Below are 21,907 nucleotides of genomic sequence, written 5' to 3' on the forward strand. Positions count from 1 at the left end.
GATGGTAAGAAAACATTATTTAATGTCCAGAGCTGTTACAAAGATTCCTGAGCCCTGACACCTCTCAGGTCACGTCTATACTTACGCAGAGATTGACGCTCCAGAGATTGATCTTCCAGCATTCGATTTAGCAGATCTAGTAAAGACCCACTAAGTCGAGTACTATCCATGTTGGGGTACTCCTCAAATTGCGAGGAGTAAGGAAAGTTAATGGGAGATCACGTCAAGCTCCTGCTGTGGAGATGGCGACAAAGTTCAAATTAAGGCATGTTGACTCCAGCTAAACAATTAACATAGCTGGAGTTGTTTGTCTTAATTCAAATTTCTACATGAGTATAAACGTGGCTTCGGGGAGGCAAAATATGGTGTGTTCCTTAGGTAGGCATGATAAGACAGATTTAGTAATCAGACTTCAGAGTTGCTGCATGGATTTGACGCTTTTCATAGGCATATTCTGTACCATCTACTTAAAGCTTCAGAGTACGACGATATAAGGAGGACCCAGGATCAGAGGGTCTGGCATGAAGCCTATTCAAGGTCACTGTGAACTGCAAGTACTGCTAGGAAAGTAAATGAAGGAAGGTAGCAGCATCAGGAGTTTTTTTTTGGGGGGTGAGGGGGGGGGAGGAGGAGGAGATTGCTGGTGCTATTCGTTTCAATAAGGGAAGGGTTTTCTGTCCTGAATCATCATCAGCCACAGAGGCCAACAGCTACCTACAATTTACATTGCCAAGAATACTGCAGTGATTGATACACTGCAAAAACAAGTAGGAACATCATGGTGGATGGGGTGGCCATCTTCACAATACACAAATTTAGCAAGAGTTCACGGACAGATGAAAATTTCTGTGTGGCTAGTAAAAGCTGCACCACCTATGCCCCCCCCCCCCCATTTCCTAGTCCAGGATGATCATCATGCCCATCTGCTCAAAAGGCAAAGAGTGTTGCAAATGTACACTCCCCCTTTGAGCAATAGTAAACTCTCACAAGGTTTCCTCAGTGCTTTAATAGTGAGACTGTCACTTCCCTTTCCCAGGACCTCCTCTCCCCACCCTGAAAATAGCCTGGTCCATGGCTCACAGCGCAGCAAAGAGGTGGCCAGAAAGAGTCCTGCCTTAGAAACAGCTCAGGAGCTCTGAGAGGATGTCCTGTCCAAGATCTGCTGGGCGATGTGAGCAAGGGCAGGGAAAGCAGAGCTCTTAGGAAACTCCCGGATGAAATCTCTGCCCTCCTCCAAGCACTGGGCGAGCTGGGGATCAAGAGGAACACAGCCTGTGTGGGAGGGCAAAGGGAGAGAGTGACCATGAGACCACCAGAATGAGTTAACAAATGAAAGTATGCACATGCAAGTCAAAAGCCCAGAAACGCAAGAGTAAGCCACCCACACAAGCAAAAGGAGAGACAGAAAAAGACCAGACAAATGGAATTAAGCATTAACCCCTTTTACTGCTCCCCTACAACAGTATGTACTAGAGATGCAGCACCATCGCTCCTTTCTATTCAGAAACGTCTGCTATCAGTGCTTTCTAGCACTACTATCAGCAGAGTTTTACCCTGGCATTGCTATCAAGACTCTTGCTGGGTCCTTGATGAGGGGGAGGACTAAATAAATAATAAATTCTTCATTTCTATCACAGGAGTGCCACTGGACTCCCAGTGGTGCTGTCTCTATTTGCCATGACCTGATGGCAGGCAATAGAGATTACTCCAAATCTCTTACTACATCCAAAGCCAGACTGGATTGCCAAGTATCTCTGTCTCTGTTCTCTCCTGGCCAGGCACACGACTACATCCATTTGGCAGCTCCATTCTCTTCTCCTAAACCAGATTATCTTCATACCTCAAGGAGAGATGTCCCTCTTACCTTACAGTTTGGTTTCTAGATCCCCTTTCATGCTCCTTGTGGCACTGTTTTCTCACCACTCACCAACCACTTCACCCTCTGACCTACTACCCCTGTCTAGGAAGGGCTCTGCATTCAAAAAGGCACTCACCTAGGAATGGGACTCTGGCATGCCTGGCCAGCTCTTCACCACCCCCTTTGGAAAAGATATTTGTGCACTCCTGGAAAAGCAAAAAAAAAAAGACAACAGCATTTAGCCATCAGGAACTTTCCAAAGCAGCAGTTCTGTAGGCCAATGGGCATTGCAAATGGGCAACATGACTGTTTATCGGGGTACGTTAAAACTAAGACAACACAGACAATGCTACAGTTACCTGAGCAAGCAAACTTTATTTACCTGTGGCAGCTGCTGGGTCCTCCCACCTCATGCACTTCTTACCCCTCAAAGAGCTGCCTCTCCTGAACCTACCCCAACAGCTAGCCAATGAAGAAGGGCATGACTCACAAAGCTGTATAGTCAGTTGCAGACTATAGTCAAGAAAAATCGCTTCACACCCCAGGTCTTAAGCACAAGAATGTAGCATATTGGCTAGCGCCCCATTGATGCAGGGGGTGCACAGCCATGGGTCAATTTTAAAGGGCTCACCAAGCAGTGTGGGCAGACGAAACCACTCATGTTTTCTACAATCCCGATCACTCGTAAGCCTGTCTTCTTGCAGAACGTCAACTCTCGCCTGACATCCCCTATAGACACTGCCTGTGGGCACAGAATCCTGCAAGATCAGTAATAATGGACCAGCAAAGTTGAGAGGTGCATGTCTGCTTTGTCATCCATTCATCCTCTGCTGTCAACCCAGGATACACACAGCAGTTGCACGGATGAAGTAAGCAGAAGTGCAGAATTAATAACGATAGAGAGAGATGGACACTTATACAGAGACATGTAAACACAACCCTTAAGGGGTCAATAAAACATTAATTTGGTGTGACCTCAGGACAGACCCCAAAGAAATACCCACCCCAGAAAAAGCCAGAGGCATCTGCTCCAGTAATCATTACATACCTGTGGTGTTGTGACCAAGACTGCCCCAAGGGGCATGTACTGGCGAAGGGATTCCACTGTAGAAATGTGCTCATCTGAGGTCCCCGGAGGTGTATCCACAATGAGGAAATCGAGTTCTCCCCAGGTTACATCAGAGATAAATTGCTTTATCAAAGCTGCCAGAACAAAAATGGGGGAAAATCTTGAATCACAAGTGTGGTCCATAGACTCAACAGTGGGGCAGTAGCAATTGTTCGATATCAGATCACCACACTGTGGGAACAGATAGGTGCAAAAGAATAGAAGAGAAGCACTCTATGAACAGAAGCAGCAACAGTATCATCTTCCCTAAAGGGTCTCTATCTTTCCCTACAAGAAATGCAGCTAGGTGGCAAAAGAGTAGTTTAGTTTCCAAGGCCACTGAGATTCTGTTGTGTGTGCTAACAATAGCAATCATTATAGATACCTGTCCAGAGAGCACTGGACAGATATACTAGCTTGTTCCCCAGGATGCTTTACATTACACACATCTACATATGGCAGCTTGTCAACCTAATTATGTCAGTTAATACACTACAGCCATGTTCCTCCAGATAAAAGTGCCTTATTACACTGAGGCTACATCTACACAGCTTCCCTCTTCCACAAAAGCCTATGCAAATGAAGCACAGATTAGCATATTGCTGCACTTAATTCGCATAATTAGGAGCCGTTTTTGTGCAAGAAGGCACCATCTATACAGCATCTTTTTGCTCAAAAAACCCTTCTTGTGCAAGAGCCGTTCTTCATGAAAAAATGAGGAAGAACAGCTCTTGCGCAAAGAGGGGAGGTTTGCACAAAACGGCTCTAATTAATTATGCAAATGAAGTGCAGCAATATTCAAATCTGTGCTTCATTTGCATAGGCTTTTGCGGAAGAGGGAAGCTGTGTAGACTTAGCCTGACAACTTCACAAGAGGTGTAAGGTTTATATCAGTATAGTTAGGGTAATGCATAGACACTGAATCCTTTACATGGGCTGTCCTGTCCATTTCATGGCAGAAGCCATGCTCCTCAATAGGAAATGAGATGAAAAGCTCAGGGCAGCTTCAGACTAGGGATGTTAAATTGCCGTTAATCGACTAGTCGAGTAGCCGATGGAATTTCCATCAACTAGTCGATAGGCACTGCCGCATTCCTCCTTTGAAATGTACAAGCTCACTAAACTCCGTACAGCCCGAGACCAGCGGGAAGTGCCAGCTGACCCAGAGTTTGGGGAAATGCCGCTTGGAACCCACGGTTAGCTGGGGAGTCCCCAGCTGACCCTAGGCTCCATGCTGCTTCGGTGTTTTGAAGGAGCAGCGCCGCACAGCTGAGCTATGGATTAGCTGAGCGGCAGTTGCCCCTTTGAAACGTCACCTTGGAGTTTCAAAGCAGCAGCGCTGCACAGCTGATCCCCGGCTCAGCTATGCGGCTTTGACACTTTGAAGTACCCCTTCCTCCGCCCACTTTGCTGCCTCCATCTCATAGAGGCGGCGGGGGGGAAGAGAAGAGAAAAAAAAAAAAAAAAAAAAAAGGATAAGCAAATGCTTATCGGATAGTTGACTAGTCCTTAATTTCCCTACTTCAGACCCCAATCCCAGATAGGAGCTGGGGCAAGAACCCATGTGTGTGCCTATGAAACTGGGTTGAGAAGCCCCAGGCAACTCCCCTTACTCCCAGCAGAGCTGAAAGACTGGGCTAGAAGATCAGTGGAAATACTCCTGATGGGGACATGCACCAAGGAGAGTAGTGTAGACATGCGCCACCTAATAATATGGGTCAATGTAGGTTTGTAGTAAAGATATACCCCAGATAAACTGAACAGCTATCACATGATGGAGACTTGCAGTCATTGATGGTCAGCCCTAGATCAAAACCAACAACCTTGAGATCAATGGCTTCATCTGCTACCTATACCTAGACCAGTGGTGCGCAACCCAGAATTTTATTTCCGGCTCGGCATACACAGTTTTGGGGGTCACGAATGAAAAAACATTGAGCACCACTGACCTAGACTGTCACCCTGACATCCAGCCCTACTTCGCCTACTCAAACATTGCAGTTCATTGTTCTTGCTAACCACGACTAATCATAGAGGGTTAATGAGCAATAAGCAAGGCAAGACCAGCCTTAAGTAAAGAACCATGTGTTTCAATGAGCTTCATCTCTACAAAAGGTGCCCTTGCATAGGAGAATGGTTGGGGGGGGTGAAGGGGGCTCATACCAAGGATGGAGAGCGACCCAGCCCTGCTCCACCCTCAGCCTAGGTCCAGCCCCAGCTCCCAACCCACCCAGTTCTGTCCCCAGCTCTGCCTTCAGCATAAACTCCTTTTCTGAAGATGGAAGCCTTGGCTGTGCAGTAATGGAAAAGTTGGGGCACCACTGCTGTATGGTCATTATCAAAAAGTAAAAGCATTCTGTACCATTTTTCTTGGGTCCTCTCCACACCACAGCATCATCTGGCTTCTCCAGCAAGAACCCAATCGACATGAGGGAAATGCTTTTGTCCTGGTCTACAAAGACAGGCACCCAGCCACTGTCACACTGATGCACACCCTTGCCCTGGACTTTGAGCATTCGAGGGATGCTGGGGCCACATAGGTCAACATCGAGGATCCCCACCTGCCAATGAATATGGAGAACCTTTCAGCTATACACTAAGACGGCACAGAGGGCCGGCACAGAGGCAAAACATAACTCTCCACTGATTTCTTCAGGCCAGACAACCTTATAAGAAGACTGGCTTAGAAGTCTATAAATCAAATTTGAAATACATAGGAAGCATGGATGAACTCATCAAATCCTGGATGAGTTCAAACAGTTCTTCCCCTTTCCAAGGAAGATCAGTGTATCCTCACTGAACTTCCTCGACAGACAGCTTTCAAATGAGATCTTAAAAACCATGGTCCATCTGCTCTGCAGGACTTTAGAATCTTTGGGGTATTTTCTTTTCCCTGTGGCTGAGGACACAATTCCTCATTGCTGGTGCTACTGTATTATGTGGCAGTTCTTTCTCCTCCTCTCCCCCCTATGTGGTGTGTGCGCGCGTTTTAAGTTCTCTTACAGCCTTCACCACTCACATCCTGCTTACGTGTACAGAACTGCCCCTCTTGTTTCAGGTCATTCACCCATCTGCCCTTCCATAGGCAAAGCTCAACGTTCCCTCAGACGATCTCTAAAGGTATCTATTTCCTACTCACACCCTATAACTCGGGCCCACGCAATACGGCCCTGCAGTAGGACAGGCAAGATATCAGGAGGCCTTGGAGAACAAGGGCAGCAAAGGTCAAAGACTCAACTCTCCTGGTCTCCATCCTCACAGCAAGTGAGTGTACCTCAGCAGCTTTTAACGCATAGCATAGCCAAGCCCAGGGCAGACATTACTTAGGAAAGATATACAACATGGTCAGCAATTCCACTGAGACCCAGATGTCAAGGAACCTGAGTTTTACTCCCTGCTCTACCATTGTGTCACTGTGTGACTTTAAACAAAATAGGTCCCTAATCTGTGCCTCAAATTTTCTTCTTAGTGTAATGTGGACAATTATAATGAACAAGTTTTACACAGGGCTTCCATAATACTTTGCCCATATATAGCATCTTTGTCAAAGGACTTCAAAACTTGACTTTACAGCTTTTTGGTCAAATAAATGCAGAAAAAAATCAATTTTATAGTAAAGTTAACTTCTGCTCAATGTCAGCAGCACATGCTTGAAGGATCTTAATGACTAGATAGCAAAAAGGCTACAAGAATCTTAAGACCTACATTATGAGCATAAAACCCCAGACTAGAATCTTAGGGGCACACAGGGAAGGAAATATACTCCTATGACTGCTATATGAAGCTTGCTCACCTTTTTCCCAGCATGCTGTAAAGCTAAAGCCAACTCAGTAGAGATGGTGCTTTTTCCCACACCTCCTTTTCCTGAGAGCACCAGAAGGATGTGCTGAACCCCAGCCAGGTTACTTCTCTCTGCAAAAGACAATGGAACAATACTGAGACATCCCAGCGCCTCCACACAGCCTCATGCTGCGCTGAGGATGTATGCATAGCAATGCCATACGAAGCTAGCAGAGTGACTCCTCACATTTCACAACTAGGACATCCTTCCAATTAAAGGCACTATCACCAAGTAATAAAGAAGAGACACATGTTGGCTAATGGGTTGCAACCTGAATCAAAATGTTATGATGGATATTAAATAGATAATTATCCACTAGGAACAAAGCTGTGACTCAACAGCTCATCATGCATCCAATGTGCAGTAAGGACTTTGGTAACAATTCAGCAAAACACTTGAACTGACCTCAGTGGGACCTATGCACATGCTTTAATGGTTTTATCACTACAAGTTGAATTAGGGATTTTAAGTGATTAGTCAACTATCCAATAAGCATATGCTTATTGGGTAGTTGAGTAGTGACTCCAATAATTGTGTTTCCACCCTCCTCCCCCCCACCTTGCTGCTTCTATCAGAAAGGGAGTGGGGGGGAGGGGAAGCAGGAGCCAGTGCTGGAGGAGAGCCAGCCTAAAAGCCAGTTCCCTCCAGCACCATTGGGGGGTGAGGGGGAGGGAGGAGGCAAAGGCATAGCAAGGAATTGAACAAGCCAGGAATCAGCTGTTCCAGCTTGCTCATGGTCCCCCCCTTAGGGTTGTAAGTGACTAATCAACTATCCAATTATCGGATAACTGACACACTAGTCGACTAGTTGCTTCCCCCCTATGCTGCCTCACACAGAGGCAGTAAGTGGAGGGGGGGGGGGGCGTAGAGAAGTGGAGGTGCAGGGGGGAGCTGCTTAGAAACCGGTTTCCTCCAGTTCCATGGGCAGGGGCACAACAGCAGCATTTCAAAGGCGGAACAGCGTGCTATTACTTATCAACTAATCAAATAGTCTATGGAAATTCAACCAACTATTCGATAAGTTAATTGAAATTTAAAATCCCTAGCTCTGCCTCCACTGTGCATCTGCTTTTTAACTGTAGTAAGAGCCATGCTAAGTGAACATATGGCTAACTAAAATCATGCCAGACCACGGATGTTGCCAATCCAGAGAGTGCCAGTTAGAGAGGTTTAACCTGTACTGATCTGGGCCGGATTGCTGTTTGGGACTTGGAGGGTCCCAATGCTCTGAACCTTCCCTCTCCTCAGTAGCCCAATACCCTAGGAGCTTCCATCTTTCTGTGCTGTTCTGTTTCCTGTTTTTCTGGACATGTCAGTGTCTTATCTTAAATTTTCTTCAGTTTGCTCGCTGCACTGTCAGTGTTTGCTCTGGTATAAGCAGCCTGTTTATGACTAGTACACAGTGTGCTTTCGGTCCTGAGGGAAGGGCTGTAGACACATTCTTTTGAGATTCTTTAAATGGAGTATATCTACAAGGCCTCAAGGGCTGCTGGCAGAGAGAGATGGGGCTGGAAGAAAATCTGAAACTGCTGATTTAAAGATCCTGTTAGAGACAAAAACTACACAGCTCTGAAAGCAAGAAAAGGGAAATAAATTCATTCAACCCTCCCCACCCGTAAACCTGTATTAAAACACTCATTTCACTACCTTAATGACACCTGTGGTGAAATTAATACATTTGAATCATCCCTAGACTGAATTTCTGTATTGAATCACAGCACAGATAAATCCCACACTGCCACTTCTTACCAATGTAATTCAGCCTTGATTCAACGGGACCAGATTTAGGCAGGAGGGAAGAGGAGGATGGATATTGTTACAAATTTCTGGAGCTTGGGGCAAATGACACTGCTTCATGGCAAGTTAGGAACCTTGATTAGAGTTTAACTCACATGCTATATTTGGTGGAGGGCTGGAACTTGTATCTCTAAGACCAAAGATCACTGACCACTTTTAATGACAAATATCTCAAGGGCCACCAGAAATAAAGCTTCTACACCACAGGTTTTCAATAAAACCCTCTTTCCAAAGGCAGATGATATTCATCTTTTGGATTGTGTGTGTTCCTGCAAAGATCTTTACTACTAAAAAAAATCAAATCTGGTTTGTTACGTGGGAAGAATCAAGGGAACAATCAGAATAATCTGATTTTACAGCAAGAGCGTCACCTAATTTTGCATTTAGTTATGTTTGTTATTAAATGTTACTATAGGCATTTCATAAAAAAGTGCAGCTCTGCTGCGATTTGCAAGTTTGGCACAGCTCCCTGAAGATTTTTTCTAAGGCCCTAATGATATCTATATAGTCTCAGTAAATATTTTTATTATCTGTACTTCTGCACTAGTGGGTGTAGGTATCCAATGGAGAACTCCTACATCTGACGTAGGGGTAACAGGAATATTGAATTCCAAAGGCTCCTCACATTTCTGAGTGGTCAGTCATGCATCCTGAAAACCCGACTCAAATGTAAACACAATCATTAGTAAATCCAGGAAGAAACAGAATAGCTAAGAATAGTTTGTGTGAATCATCAAGGAATTTCCTGAAGGCTCATATCAAAGTAGGGTGTACCTCAGACTGGTTCTGTTCCCTGAATATGAACCATCATAAGCAGTATTTGTGGTCTCCTGTTTAGAATGTGGTCTCCTGCTTCAGAGCAGTTTTCCAGTATTTTAGAGATATACAATAGCAATCAAGGACAAGGAAGACTATTTTATTGAAGAACAAGCTGACTGAGAAAAACAGACTTCATCTTGAAATGGAGCTTGCTTTGACCATGGGAGAAGTAATCCGAAACTCAATCAAAGGTAACTTGTACCAAAGATCTCTGCTGTCTCTTTTGTAATGAAAGGAAGAAATTGCAAACATTTTGATGGGTGTTTAATATCTAACATCCTTCTATGTAGGTTTTTTTTTCCCATTCATATAAAAACTTATTTAGCTATATACAGATGAATTCCCTGATAGTCATATAGGTGGGGAGCATATTAGGTTGTGTTTGCAAGGGTAGCATTGCCATTATTCTCTCAAAGGGGACATGGATGAGAGAAAACAGTGAGTACTAAAGGTAAGATTCACAAAGGGATGTAGCTGCTATTTAAGATACTGAAAGCGAACATGTGGCAGGACTCCAAGCACCTCAAGTCTTCTGTTCAGCTGCCATCTATCCTCAGAAGCCAACATCACTCCTGATGGGTGAACACAATCACCGCAGGGTGGCATGCAAGAATTCCCAATAAACCAATAGTCAGGGCTCTCACTTGGCAAGGACTTGTCTATTTTGCCATGTGATTGTGTGCTCTGGGATGGGTGTCCCTCAGCCATTCTTATTGTACCTGGACTACTTTGTATGAATAATTATTCCTTGGGCCAGAAAGACTGATGCTACATCCTACTGGTTAGGTCACTAACTCAGTGTGTGTGAACCCCAAATTCCAGGGAACATTTAATGATTTATATAAAGTGAAATAGCTCCCACCAGAGCCTGAGACACCTACCCCCAAACACTCAATAGCAGAGGTCAACATACTCCCTAAGGAAACATGAGCAAATCAAGAAGAACAGGGATTTGAAAATGGTTCCCTCCCACTTCGAAGCTAGTGCTTTGATCACCGGGCTATTGGTTACAATGGAGATGCAAGTGTGGATGCGGAGAGCGGCAGCTAATTTTTGTGGATACAGATTTGGATGCAGATACACAATTTGTATCTGCACCAGCTCTAACCATCAGTCTCCATCTCTCATGCATGCACATGTGAGCAAAACAGAGACAAAAGGCTGACTTGGCTTAGGAAGTGAAATGCTGCAGCAACACAGCCATAACGTCACATTGTAGGTGCTACCTCCATTGATGAGATTCTCCCCCCCCTCCCCCCGAGTATGCATTCCAACACATGTAACCTATTCTCCCCCCGCCCCCATCAACCTCATTATACAAGGGCTTGAGCTAGTTTAACTATGTCACTCAGAAATGAGGATTTTTAACTCGCCTAAGTGAAATAGCTGGGTTCATCCAATTTTCTAGTGTAGACCAACCCTTAGGCTGAGTCTAGACTAGCAAGATTTTGCACAAAAGTGGCAGCTTTTCCGCAAAAACTTGCCAGCTGTCTACACTGGCCGCTTGAATTTGCGCAAGAGCGCTGACTTTGTAATGTACAAAATCAGTGCTTCTTACGCAAATACTTTCACGCTCCCACTCAGGAAAAAGCCAGTGTAGACAGGGAAGAACTGTTTGCGCAAAAAAGCCCCGATGGCGAAAATGGCGATCAGGGCTTTCTTGCTCAAAATCGCATCTAGACTGGCCACGGATGCTTTTGCGCAAAAGCATCCGTGCCAATCTAGACGCGCTTTTGCAGAAATACTTTTAACAGAAAAACTTTTCCGTTAAAAGTATTTCCACAAAATCATGCCAGTTTAGACGCAGCCTTCGTATCTAAGTCCAGGAGCAGAATGATACCTGTGAATCCCAAGCAGAGTTCTGTGCCTCCCTCTGGACTACAGTAGGTTCCTATCATCCTTGGGTTTACATCCCATCCCTTCCCTTGGCATTATTTTATTGGCTCATTTATTCATCTTTAAGCTCAGCACACTACACCACATTTTGTCAGTCCTAGACTTAGGTACCTAACTCTCTCCATGCCTTGGCACCTAAGTCTGGGCTGAGAATTCCACTGGGAAAAAGGTGCCATTATGCTCTTTTAAACAGTGATTAGGAAGATTTAAGTGTTCCCCAATAGGTTTTTGTAGGTTTCCTTTACATATATCTGATTTGTGTCCATTGATTCTTTCCTGCAGAGACTGTCCAGTTTGTCCAATATATATAGCAGTGGGGCATTGCTGACATTTGATGACATAGATCAAATTACTGGATGTGCAGTCAAATGACCTTTTGATTTGGTAGCTTATGTTATTGGCTCTGGTGATGAATTCTCTAGTATAGATATGTGGGCAGAGTTGGCATCACGTCTGGTTGCAGGGCTGGGTTCCTAGATGCTTATGATGTGGCTGTGTGGCATGGTTACCGGAAATAATTTGTTTCGGGTTGGGGGGTTGTCTCAAGACCTCTGAGAACGAGGGATCATTTTCCAAGATGGGTTGTAGATTGTGTAAAATGTGCTGGAGGGGTCTGAGTTGTGGACTAGAGGTAATAATAAGTGGAGCTCTGTTATTTTCTCTTTTGGGTCTGTCTTGAAGTAGTTCATGTCTGGAAAGATACTATCAATTGACTTTGATTCTTATCTGTTTTGTATCCCAATCTTCAGATACTTACTGATTCCCTCTGGCTCCCTGGCTCCCACTTCCCTCCTTTTTAAAAAAAAATTATTGGTGTCACATTAGCTATCTTCCAGTAATTAGGTATAGAAGCTAGTTTAAAGGACAGGTTACAAGCCACAGTTGTTAGTTCCACAACTTCACATTTGAGTTCTTTCAGGACTCTTGGGTGAATGCTAACTAGTCCCAGTGACTTGTTACTGTTAAGTTTATCAATTTGTTCCAAAATCTCCTCTAATGACACCTCAATCTAGGACAATTCCTCAGATTTGTCACCTAAAAAGAATGGCTTGGGTTTAAGAATCTCCCTAACATCCTCAGCAATGAAGACCAAAGCAAAGAATTAATTTAGTTTCCTCAAGCTCTTTTGTGGATTTAGCCCCAGCTCCTGGTCATATGGGAAATGAAAATATAGCAAGAGTAGGGCTGAGTTAGGTTACAAATTCTTGGCAGTTTCATCAATTTCTGCAAAGTCCATATGGTATGGTTGAGAAAAAAGGTCTTTCATACAAGAACCGGTGCTGGGGTCTTTTAGGTACAGTACTGTCTACACTACAAAGAAGCCCAAATCCCCAGTTAGACTACTATATATTCGTGCTTAACTGTATTTCGGGGGCTCTGTTTTAACTGCTGAGGACTAACCCTGTCACAGCTGATTCGGACCTTGTAGCTAAAAAGCAGACTAGTGCCATCAGCGACACCGCGGCCTTGCTCCGTATCTGTTCGCTGTGTAACACGAGATGCGATTCGCTATTCTCGCCTTTGCTTTTCGCCTCCCCGCGCGCTGCCCCAGTGGGGCGAGGCCAGCTGGCCCGAGCGCCCTCAGGCAGCCTCAGCCGCCGAACGGGGCCTGGCCCACAGCAAAGGGGACCGTGTTCGCGGTCACGAGCCACCCCGGACCCGGCGGGGCCCCGTCAGCGCCTGGGCCTCGGCGCGGGGCTTCCCCGGCCCGGTGGGGCTCGTGGCGCTGAGCCATAGCAGCGAGTCGGCCCCAGCGCTGACGGGAGGGGAATCAGGGTCCTCCCTGACCGACCGCCCGCCCGCCATTCACTCACCCGCCGCCTCACCAGCCGCCATGCTGCCTCAAGCATGGGCTCCCACTGCGCCTGCGCGACCTGTGTGTGAGCGTAGCATCAAAGGGGGCCACAACCAATAGCAAGGCGAGCTCTGTCATATGCCCCCCCCTCACCTGACCTTGCTGACTGATGTTCCTCTCAGCCAATGACCTGTGTTTCGTACATGTTTACGCGAGCCCTCTGTAAGTCCATCGGTTTCTGCCTTAGAAACTTTCTTCCAATGGTGCATCCCTCTGAGAACTGACAGCCGCTGTGACCAATGGTATTAGAGATTATCCGCCCCTGTGATCTGTGAGGGACAGGAGGACGGCCCAATTGAGAATACCGGCTGAGGCTAGACTCCGTTTCCCGAGGGAGCCGCGGCCAATAGGCGCGGAAGGGGCGGGCGATCCGTGGATTGTTTGTATCCTGGGAGGGGAAAAGTAGGTCAGAAGCTGAGCGAGGGTGGCCGAGCTGTGGTCGGGAGAGTCGCCGCGAGCAGGTAAAGCAGGGGGCGGGGCTGCGGCCTGTCGGGGGGGGGGGGGGGGGACGAGGCTTGGGCCGTTCCGAGGGCGGGCAAGGAGGCTGCGGCCTGTGCCCCTCGCCGGGGGGAGGGACGAGCCTGGGCCTGGCTGAGGCTGGGGAAATGGGGAATCTGCGGGGGCGGGATCTAGCTGTGTCGGGGCTGCTGCGTGCGGCGGGAGGGGCCGATCTGACTGGGCCTTCAGACCTGCCCCCCTTCGGGTCCGTTATCCCCGGCTTCTCCGAGCGCCTGCTGGGTTTGTGGTAGGGGGTCAGCTGCTTCTCTGGCCGGGCTGCCCTGAGCGCGGCGAGTGAGGCGAGTGCAGCTGGTCTGCTTCTAGCCGTGCCCGGCACACAGGAGCCAGTCTGCACTGTGGCCGGTGCGAGCTCTGAGACTGACGTGCTGCCTTGTACACCGCGGAGCCGAGTCTGGTGTCCGAGCCGCAGGATAGCGTTGCCATCGATAGTGCTAGTCTGTACCCAAGAGTGCAAGGCAAACTCATTCTTAAAACATGCAGGCTTCAGTTGCACTCCTCCTGTGCTCCAGTGATTCTGCAACTAGAGTCTTGGGCTGGCCAAACGGCTGATTCTGCCACCTACAGCCCTGTGGCTACCTTGCCTGAATTCTGAGGGAACAGTATCCTTGTACCTAGGTGGAAGGGGTCATTGTTGTTGAGCTGCATTCTCTTCCTTAGTGGCCATGCATATTTGGGCCGCTTTCTCAAAGTTGCTTTGCAGCTTTTGCCTTCACTACAAGTTGTGTGACTTCGTTATGGCTCTTGTAGTTGTGTTTCTTTATCACATGCTGACCTTGCAGCTGTTTTGCCTATTCTCTTGACTACACAGCTCTATTACTCTAATTCCAGCTTGCCTGGCTCAGGGCCCCTCTCTCCTGCATTGGGGAGTCTGTGCTGGTGCTCCCCCCCCTTCCGTGCTGCTCCATCACAGTGCTGGAGCATACACAATCTACTAGGCTGGGCCCCCCTAGGCTCCGGTGTGCAAGGGGAATGTGGGGAGTGTGTTTCTCCTTCTCAGTTAAGCGCCACATCAGTGAGGGTTTTCTTTGTGCGCCCTTCGACTGATTTTTCTGTGGGTCAGTGGCCTGACTGAAAAACTGTTCTCCATCCCTGATCTAATTCCTTCCTGACAAGGTAGTTCTGTCACTTACCTACTGAGTAAATTGCTCTGAGAAACCATCATATTACATTGATGCTGGCACTCTTTATTTATCTGCCAATCAAGTGCCACATAGACCTGAAACTGGTACTGCTGGGCTTTGGAATGTTGGAACCAATCTAGGCTTCCTTGGCCCTTTTACTGCCCCAAATATCTGTGATGATGCATCATCTGGCTTGTGGCAGTACCACTGTCTTGGGGTAATGTGTGACTGCATCTTTAAACCTTTCTTTCCCCCCCATATAGATGATTGAGTATAGCCACTATTGAGTTTATATTAACCTTTATCTCTCTTGTGTGTGTTCCTGTTCTTTTCTGTTTCCTCAGACTCCTTAAATTATTCCTATTTCTCTCTTTATGTAGCTTTTTATGTAGTGGCTGGAAATACATTGTATTACCCAGTATCTTTACAAATACTGTTCTAGTCTCTTTTACTAGAAGTAGTTAGGCCGGATTAGGGTCCTTCCCTAAGGAGTATCATGTCACACTAGTAATGTTGTCTATCTCCCTGTGGTGTAGTGCCTCTTTGATTCTCCCTCACTCATGGATTAAATCCAAGTCTCTGGGTTATTGGCTGTCTAGCCTTACTAGTATCTCTCTTCAAGGAGCTGATCGAGGAGGTATCTGAGCCTCTAGCTATCATCTTTGGAAAATCATGGGAGACAGGAGAGATTCCAGAAGACTGGAAAAGGGCAAATATAGTGCCCATTTATGAAAAGGGAAATAAGAACAACCCAGGAAACTACAGACCAGTTAGTTTAATTTATATCCCAGGGAAGATAATGGAGCAAGTAATTAAGGAAATCATCTGCAAACACTTGGAAGGTGGCAAGGTGATAGAGAACAGCCAGAATGGATTTGTAAAGAACAAATCATGTCAAACCAATCTGATAGCTTTCTTTGATAGGATAATGAGTCTTGTGGATAAGAGAGAAGCAGTGGATGTGGTATACCTAGACTTTAGTAAGGCGTTTGATACAGTCTTGCATGATATTCTTATCAATAAACTAGGCAAATACAACTTAGATGGGGCTACTATAAGATGGGTGCATAACTGGCTGGATAACTGTACTCAGAGAGTAGTTATTAATGGTTCACAATCCTGCTGGAAAGGTATAACAAGTGGGGTTCCGCAGGGGTCTGTTTTGGGACTGGCTCTGTTCAATATCGTCATCAACAATTTAGATATTGGCATTGAAAGTACACTTATTAAGTTTGCAGATGATACCAAGCTGAGGGAGGGGGGTTGCAACTGCTCTGGAGAATAGGGTCATAATTCAAAATGATGTGGACAAATTGGAGAAATGGTCAGAGGTAAACAGGATGAAGTATAATAAAGACAAATGCAAAGTGCTCCACTTAGGAAGGAATAATCAGTTTCACACATACAAAATTGGAAGTGACTGCCTAGGAAGGAGTACGGCAGAAAGGGATCTAGGGGTTATAGTGGACCACAATCTGAATATGAGTCAGCAGTGTGATGCTGTTGCAAAAAAAGCAAACATGATTCTAGGATGCATTAACAGGTGTGTTGTGAGCAAGACATAAGGAGTCATTCTTCCGTTCTACTCTGCGCTGGTTAGGCCTCAGTTGGAGTATTGTGTCCAGTTCTGGGCACCACATTTCAAGAAAGATGTGGAGAAATTGGAGAGGGTCCAGAGAAGAGCAACAAGAATGATTAAAGGTCTAGAGATCATGACCTATGAAGGAAGTCTGACAGAATTGGGTTTGTTTAGTTTGCAAAAGAGAAGATTGAGGGGGGACATGATAGCAGTTTTCAGGTATCTAAAAGGGTGTCATAAGGAGGAGGGAGAAAACTTGTTCATCTTGGCCTCTGAGGATAGAACAAGAAGCAATGGGCTTAAACTGCAGCAAGGGAGGTTTAGGTTGGACATTAGGAAAAAGTTCCTAACTGTCAGGGTAGTCAAACACTGGAATAAATTGCCCAGGGAGGTTGTGGAATCTCCATCTCTGGAGATATTTAAGAGGTTAGATTCCCATTCGCTTCCCATTCTGTATGTGTGAAACAAAGGAGGCGGGGCAAGGGTATTTGGGTTTGAAGTAGATCCTGGATTGCACTTAAATTCAAAAAGTGAACTTGTGCTTAAAAATGGTCTGTAAAATGTGAACAGGTTGAAAAGGGGTCCATATGCTCGAAAAGGTTGAAGACTACTGCTTTAGAGTGAAGGAGCAATCTGTGTGCTGTCATCTGGGCCCTCTCAGGCAAATGGGGCAACTGCTGTCCTTACAGGGGTTGGTGGTATCAAAGGCTGATGAAGAATCTGAAACAGTGGTTCCCAACCTTTTCGAGCATATGGACCCCTTTTCAATCTGTTCACATTTTACAGACCCACTCCCCAAGGGGAGTGGCAGGATGCAGTGGCCAGCATGTTCCTTGGCCTGTGCTGCCTCCTTAGCTCCCACCCCCTCCATTCCCTGCCCATCCATGGAGGATATGGCGAGGGGGCTCTTGTGGCCCAAGGCAGCTCCTGCCCTGGCACTCCACCCTTGGCCAGGCATGGAGCTCTGGGGGAGGGAAAAAATGGAAAAGACAAGTAAGGATCAAGCCCATCGTGGGAGAGGGCTGGAGTGCAAATGGCAGTGCAGCTGGCGGCAGGAGGTAGGATGGTGCCTCTTGGGGTATCAAGATCCAATCTTGAGGACAGGAGGCACTGTGTGTGTGCCCAGTCACAAACGGTGAGCCCTGGGCACAGATCGCCCAGCAAAAAGTCCCAGTCCCAATGGGTCCTAGGGAAGGATAGGAAATCAAATGAATCTGATGTATGTTGTATACCATTTAGGTAAATACCACTTATTTTTCGTTATTCCTTGTCTCTTACTCTAAACTGATGAGTCTGTGGCAGTACAAGATGCAGGTATCCCCCTGTCCACAGTTGTGTTAAAGACTGAGAGGGATCTTTCTGTTAGATTTGGGATGGGAGAGGATGGTAAGTGACAAGTAGCAGGCGTAGGGCAATGCCTTTTTATTTCATTAGCAAAAGACAGCTAGGAACTTCATAAGCCAGGGAGACCATTCTCCCTGGTCTCTTGTGTGTTTTTACCTTATACTAAAGGTTCCCGGGGCAGGGGAGGGGAACCAGCATTTCTCGAAGGGGGGCCCTAACAAAAAAAGGAAGTTGCACCAGGGTTCCAGGGTTATTTTAGAGGGGGTATGGTATATCCACCCTTATTTTTGCACTGACTTTAGAACTGGGCAGCCAAACACCAGTGGCTGCTATTTGAAGGCCCAGCTCTGCAGGAAGCAGTGCAGACATAAAGGTGACAATACCATACCATGCTATCCTTACTCCTGCACTGCTGCTCTGGTGACCGTTCTGCCTTGAGACCTGGGCTCCTGGCCAGTAGCTGCTAATCTCCAGCTGTCTAGCTTAAAGACAGCACCACCAACAGAAATAAATGTATCAGTACTGCAATCCCCCTACAATAACCTTGTTACCCTCATGTGCCATGTGTGAGATTTGAATAGCTGAAATAATGAAACTTACCATTTTAAATATCCTATGACTGTGAAATTTACCAGTATGGCCCATAAATTTGGTAGGGGCCTACATATGAACCGAAAGGATGGTTGAAAGACATGTGGAACTCCATAGAAAGAGCCAAGGAGGAGTTTTGTGTGTGTGTGACATGCTAAAGCAGGGGTGGGGAACCTATGGCCCAGGAGCTGGATGTGGCCCCCAGCTTGCCTGGATCCAGTCCCCAAGGCTCAGGGCTCCCCCCCAGCATTGGGGGTGCTTCAGCCCCCCTCCTCCCAGCCATCCTCCCACGGGGCTGAAGCACACAAAATATATTGGCCCAGGCTCCCCTAGGCTCTGGTGTGCCAGGGGAATGTGTGGAGTGTCCTTCTTCTCCTTCTCAGGTGGGGGGCCATGTCAGTGAGGGTTAAGATTTTGGTGGAGGTTTTTTTCTCACTTGGGTACAGCCCCTGACTGATTTTTTTTTTCTGTGGGTCAGCAGCCTCAGCCCAAAAAAAGATTCCCCACCCCTGTATTAAAGGAACATTCTAGGAGAAAAAGGAAAGGGTTGAACAGCAAAAATTGGCTCTTTTGTTTCTTTTTGTGAGTTTTTGTTATAATAGTTAGAAACTTGTTCTGGTATTTCTTGGGGAAATAGAACCTCCCGAAATGTGGACTTTGAGGGCTTGTTTTCACTACTCGGTGGATCGAGGCTGCAGCAGTCGATCCACCAGCAGTCAATTTATCGCATCTGCTGAGATGCGATAAATCAATCTCCAAGTGCTCTTCAGTCAACTCTGATACTCCACCAGGATAAGAAGAGTAGCCAGAGTCGACAGGAGATCTTACCATGCAGAAGATTCCACAGTAAGTACATTGACTTCAGCTACGCTGTTTGCATAGTTTACATTGACCGAGTTCTGGGGAGGTTAGGGTGGACAGTCATAGCCAGCTGTATCTTAGGGCGTAAGAAACACACAAGAAGCTATTTGCTTCTCTCTGCTGTTCTTGAGGCAAGTTGGGACAAGTTGATGAAAAGATTATTGTCCCAGCACAGCAAGACTTTTGTCTATCTTCTCCTGCCACACCCAATCCTCCCCAACTGGAGAAATGAAATGAATGGAGATGCTTATCTCCTAGAACTGGAAGGGACCTTGAAAGGTCATCGAGTCCAGTCCCCAGCCTTCACAGCAGGACCAAGTACCATCCCTAACAGATTTTTCTGTCTCAGATCCCTAAATGGGCCCCCTCAAGGATTGAGCTCACAACCCTGGGTTTAGCAGGCCAATGCTCAAACCACTGAGCTATCCCTCTGTCCACTACAGAGAGCAAAGTTTCTTCTGAAGTTGCTCCAATCTTCTTACTGCCAGAACCAAACCCGTTATGGTCAGTCAGTCAATGATGAGCAGACAAATGCACACACATCACCTTGTGTAGTGACATAGAGCCAAGAGGAAATGCTATGGGCAGCTATAAATGGGACAGTGTAGCATTAGAACTTGGTTATGCACAGTGAAGTCACTGAACCCACAGGAGCCTGCGTATGCCAATTATTGTTGATCTTCATCATTCTTCAGGGCAATTGTGGGATAGTTATGTGGCTTGTGCACTAGCAGTTCTCCCTTCAATGGCGGTGTGCAGAGTGTCACTGTCTGTCCTTTGTGCTCCTTGAGTGTTTCTGGTTACAAGGTTCAACATGCTGGATTCAAAATGAAGTAGGTCCTGGTATTTCTTTCAGTTAATTTGGGCTGGGGTTCTGCACAGGTGATGAGCTTAGTCCTGTAGGTTTATGCTTCTGTTTCTCAGCAGCAGTCCTTGCTGGCCAAACAAGTGTAACATTGCCCATGCTGTGAAAGATGTGTGTCTTACTATTCTAGTCAGAGAGTAGTCCATGAGTTCCATGAGGCCATGGTGAAGGCCCAGGTTTGATCTGACTAACTAGTCACAAGGTAGTCAGGGGAAGGGGTATAGCACGATGACAGCTCAAGGAATTGAGGAAGTCTTTTGCTGGAAGGAGGTGGTACCCAATTGACTCTGCTGCTCTGGGTTATCTTTATTTTCTTCCCTTCCTATTTTGCAGATTATTTGGCTCAAAACACCATGGCACGACGCCCACGCAACAGCAGAGCCTGGCACTTTGTCCTGAGTGGGATACGCCGGGATGCAGATGCACGGGCAGTGGCTTTGGCCTCTGGAGCCCGTGGATGGGGCTATGACTCTGATGGGCAGGTAGGTTAGAATATTAAGACTTACAAAGTTAAAATGTGCTTTAAAAGAAATTATTTTTAAACATCCATTAAGGAAACCTCCCCCCCACCCCAGCATGCAGGTGTCTAATGGCTTGAGGGCTAGGTGTACTGTGTGGCAATACCAGGCCCACAAAAAGGGAGGAGGAACAAAGGGGGCAGGTGCCCTGGGGCCCTCTGATTTCAAAAGGACTCTGGGTTCCCTGTTGCTGCAGCTGCGGCAGTGGCAGCAGCAGGAACAGTGGCAGCCAGATCCCCAGGCCCTTTAAATCACTGCCAGAGTACAAGTGGGATGCTTTGGGTGGATCTTAGGGCTGCTATGGAGGGAGGGGAAATCTGCCCTTTTTTCCTGAGGCTCCACCCTTTACAGGAACACTGCACCTGTACTCCCACCTTGTCCAGGGGCCCAGTAAGTCTGTTGTTCCCTCTGACAATAGCATGCACAATAGGCCACATTCGGACAAGAGGCCAGTAGCCTAATCTTATAGACATCTAAACTAATGCAAATTAATTTTTTCTCCAAGATGTATGTATGTTGGACTCTCACCCAATTACCAGATTGTAATTTACAGGTCCCCTTGTCACACCATTGCTGAACTTGGCTCACTGGGTATAAATTGATATAAAAGTAGGAAATGAAGTACAATCATGTAAGACTGTATAAATTAAAATAGCGATTGACTTCCTCCAGCTTGCTTTCACCCATCTCCTAGGTATACAGGCTAAACTCTCTTGCAAGTTACAAATTGGTATGAAAGTAAACCTGGCTCAGACACCTAATTGGTCCAGAATTCTGAGGGACCATGTATAATCCCTTTTACCATTAGTCCTGTCAGAGTGGCTTAATGTTTCTACAGTGGTAATGTTCTCTCTAAATTCTGCAAGCTCAATTCTGTGGATGGGAAAGAGGAGAAGATAAACAGCAGAAATTTATCTGTTTTGATGTTCAGGCCAATATCTTGGAAATCTACAAAGGAGAGGAAAGCTCTGGGATGGACTATGCACAGATGACCCAGAGTCGCACACAATCCAAGAATATCCAAATGTCCTTGTAGCTGTTCACTTTGGTGTTCAGTCTGGGCAATGGAGCAGGAATGCATGGGAAACAACAGGCTAAATATCTAATGCCAGTGTAAATCTAGAGTCCCTTACTAAAGTCATTTGAGATTAGAGTGTGGCCCTGCACCTTCTATTACATACAAATACTGTGCAAAATAAATCCATTTAGGACAGTAGTTCTCAGTGTGGGTGCTGTATTTGGCCCAGTGAGCACATAGCTGCATCCCATCTGTGTGCTAAAGGCTGCTAGTGCAGCAAGGTCTAGGTTTCTGGCAAGGAGGCAGGATTGTGAGCA

The 21,907-nt window shown here is 46.4% G+C and overlaps 2 protein-coding genes across 5 annotated transcripts in view; one reads left to right on the forward strand and one right to left on the reverse strand.

Annotated features, from left to right (window-relative positions):
- NUBP2 (NUBP iron-sulfur cluster assembly factor 2, cytosolic) lies at window positions 1–13,248 on the reverse strand. Its single transcript, XM_006130044.5, has 7 exons — window positions 13,134–13,248; window positions 6,760–6,878; window positions 5,329–5,527; window positions 2,907–3,061; window positions 2,490–2,600; window positions 1,995–2,064; window positions 1–1,272 (listed from the first exon to the last, which is right to left on the reverse strand). The coding sequence occupies exons 1-7, from the start codon at window positions 13,153–13,155 to the stop codon at window positions 1,127–1,129; spliced, it is 822 nt and encodes a 273-aa protein (XP_006130106.1). The 5' UTR covers window positions 13,156–13,248; the 3' UTR covers window positions 1–1,126.
- The window catches only part of SPSB3 (splA/ryanodine receptor domain and SOCS box containing 3), a 21,381-nt gene continuing 8,874 nt past the window's right edge, over window positions 9,401–21,907 (forward strand). Inside the window, exons 1-3 of one of the 4 annotated variants that reach the window (XM_075898950.2) lie at window positions 13,553–13,635; window positions 19,120–19,174; window positions 20,388–20,536. In XM_075898950.2, coding sequence (XP_075755065.2) covers window positions 20,408–20,536 — 129 coding nt within the window. In that variant the 5' untranslated portion in view covers window positions 13,553–13,635; window positions 19,120–19,174; window positions 20,388–20,407. Of the gene's footprint in view, window positions 9,615–13,476; window positions 13,636–19,119; window positions 19,175–20,387; window positions 20,537–21,907 lie in introns of those variants that run through there. The other 3 variants (XM_006130050.5, XM_006130046.5, XM_075898949.2) reach the window with 3 other exon arrangements.

This window comes from Pelodiscus sinensis, chromosome 15 (assembly GCF_052426305.1).
Source record: "Pelodiscus sinensis isolate ZL-2025 chromosome 15, ASM5242630v1, whole genome shotgun sequence".
NCBI lineage: Eukaryota > Metazoa > Chordata > Testudines > Trionychidae > Pelodiscus > Pelodiscus sinensis.

What these genes read in the sequence shown, in the direction of transcription:
- NUBP2 (XM_006130044.5), bottom strand. Translation starts at nt 13,155, where the DNA reads ATGGCGGCTGGTGAGGCGGCGG. An exon ending in TACAGCATGCTGGGAAAAAG is followed by an intron (nt 5,528 to 6,759) that starts GTGAGCAAGCTT and finishes ATTCATTGGCAG; the next exon opens with GTGGGGATCCTCGATGTTGA. An exon ending in GAGAGGACCCAAGAAAAATG is followed by an intron (nt 3,062 to 5,328) that starts GTACAGAATGCT and finishes TTGTTCTGGCAG; the next exon opens with CTTTGATAAAGCAATTTATC.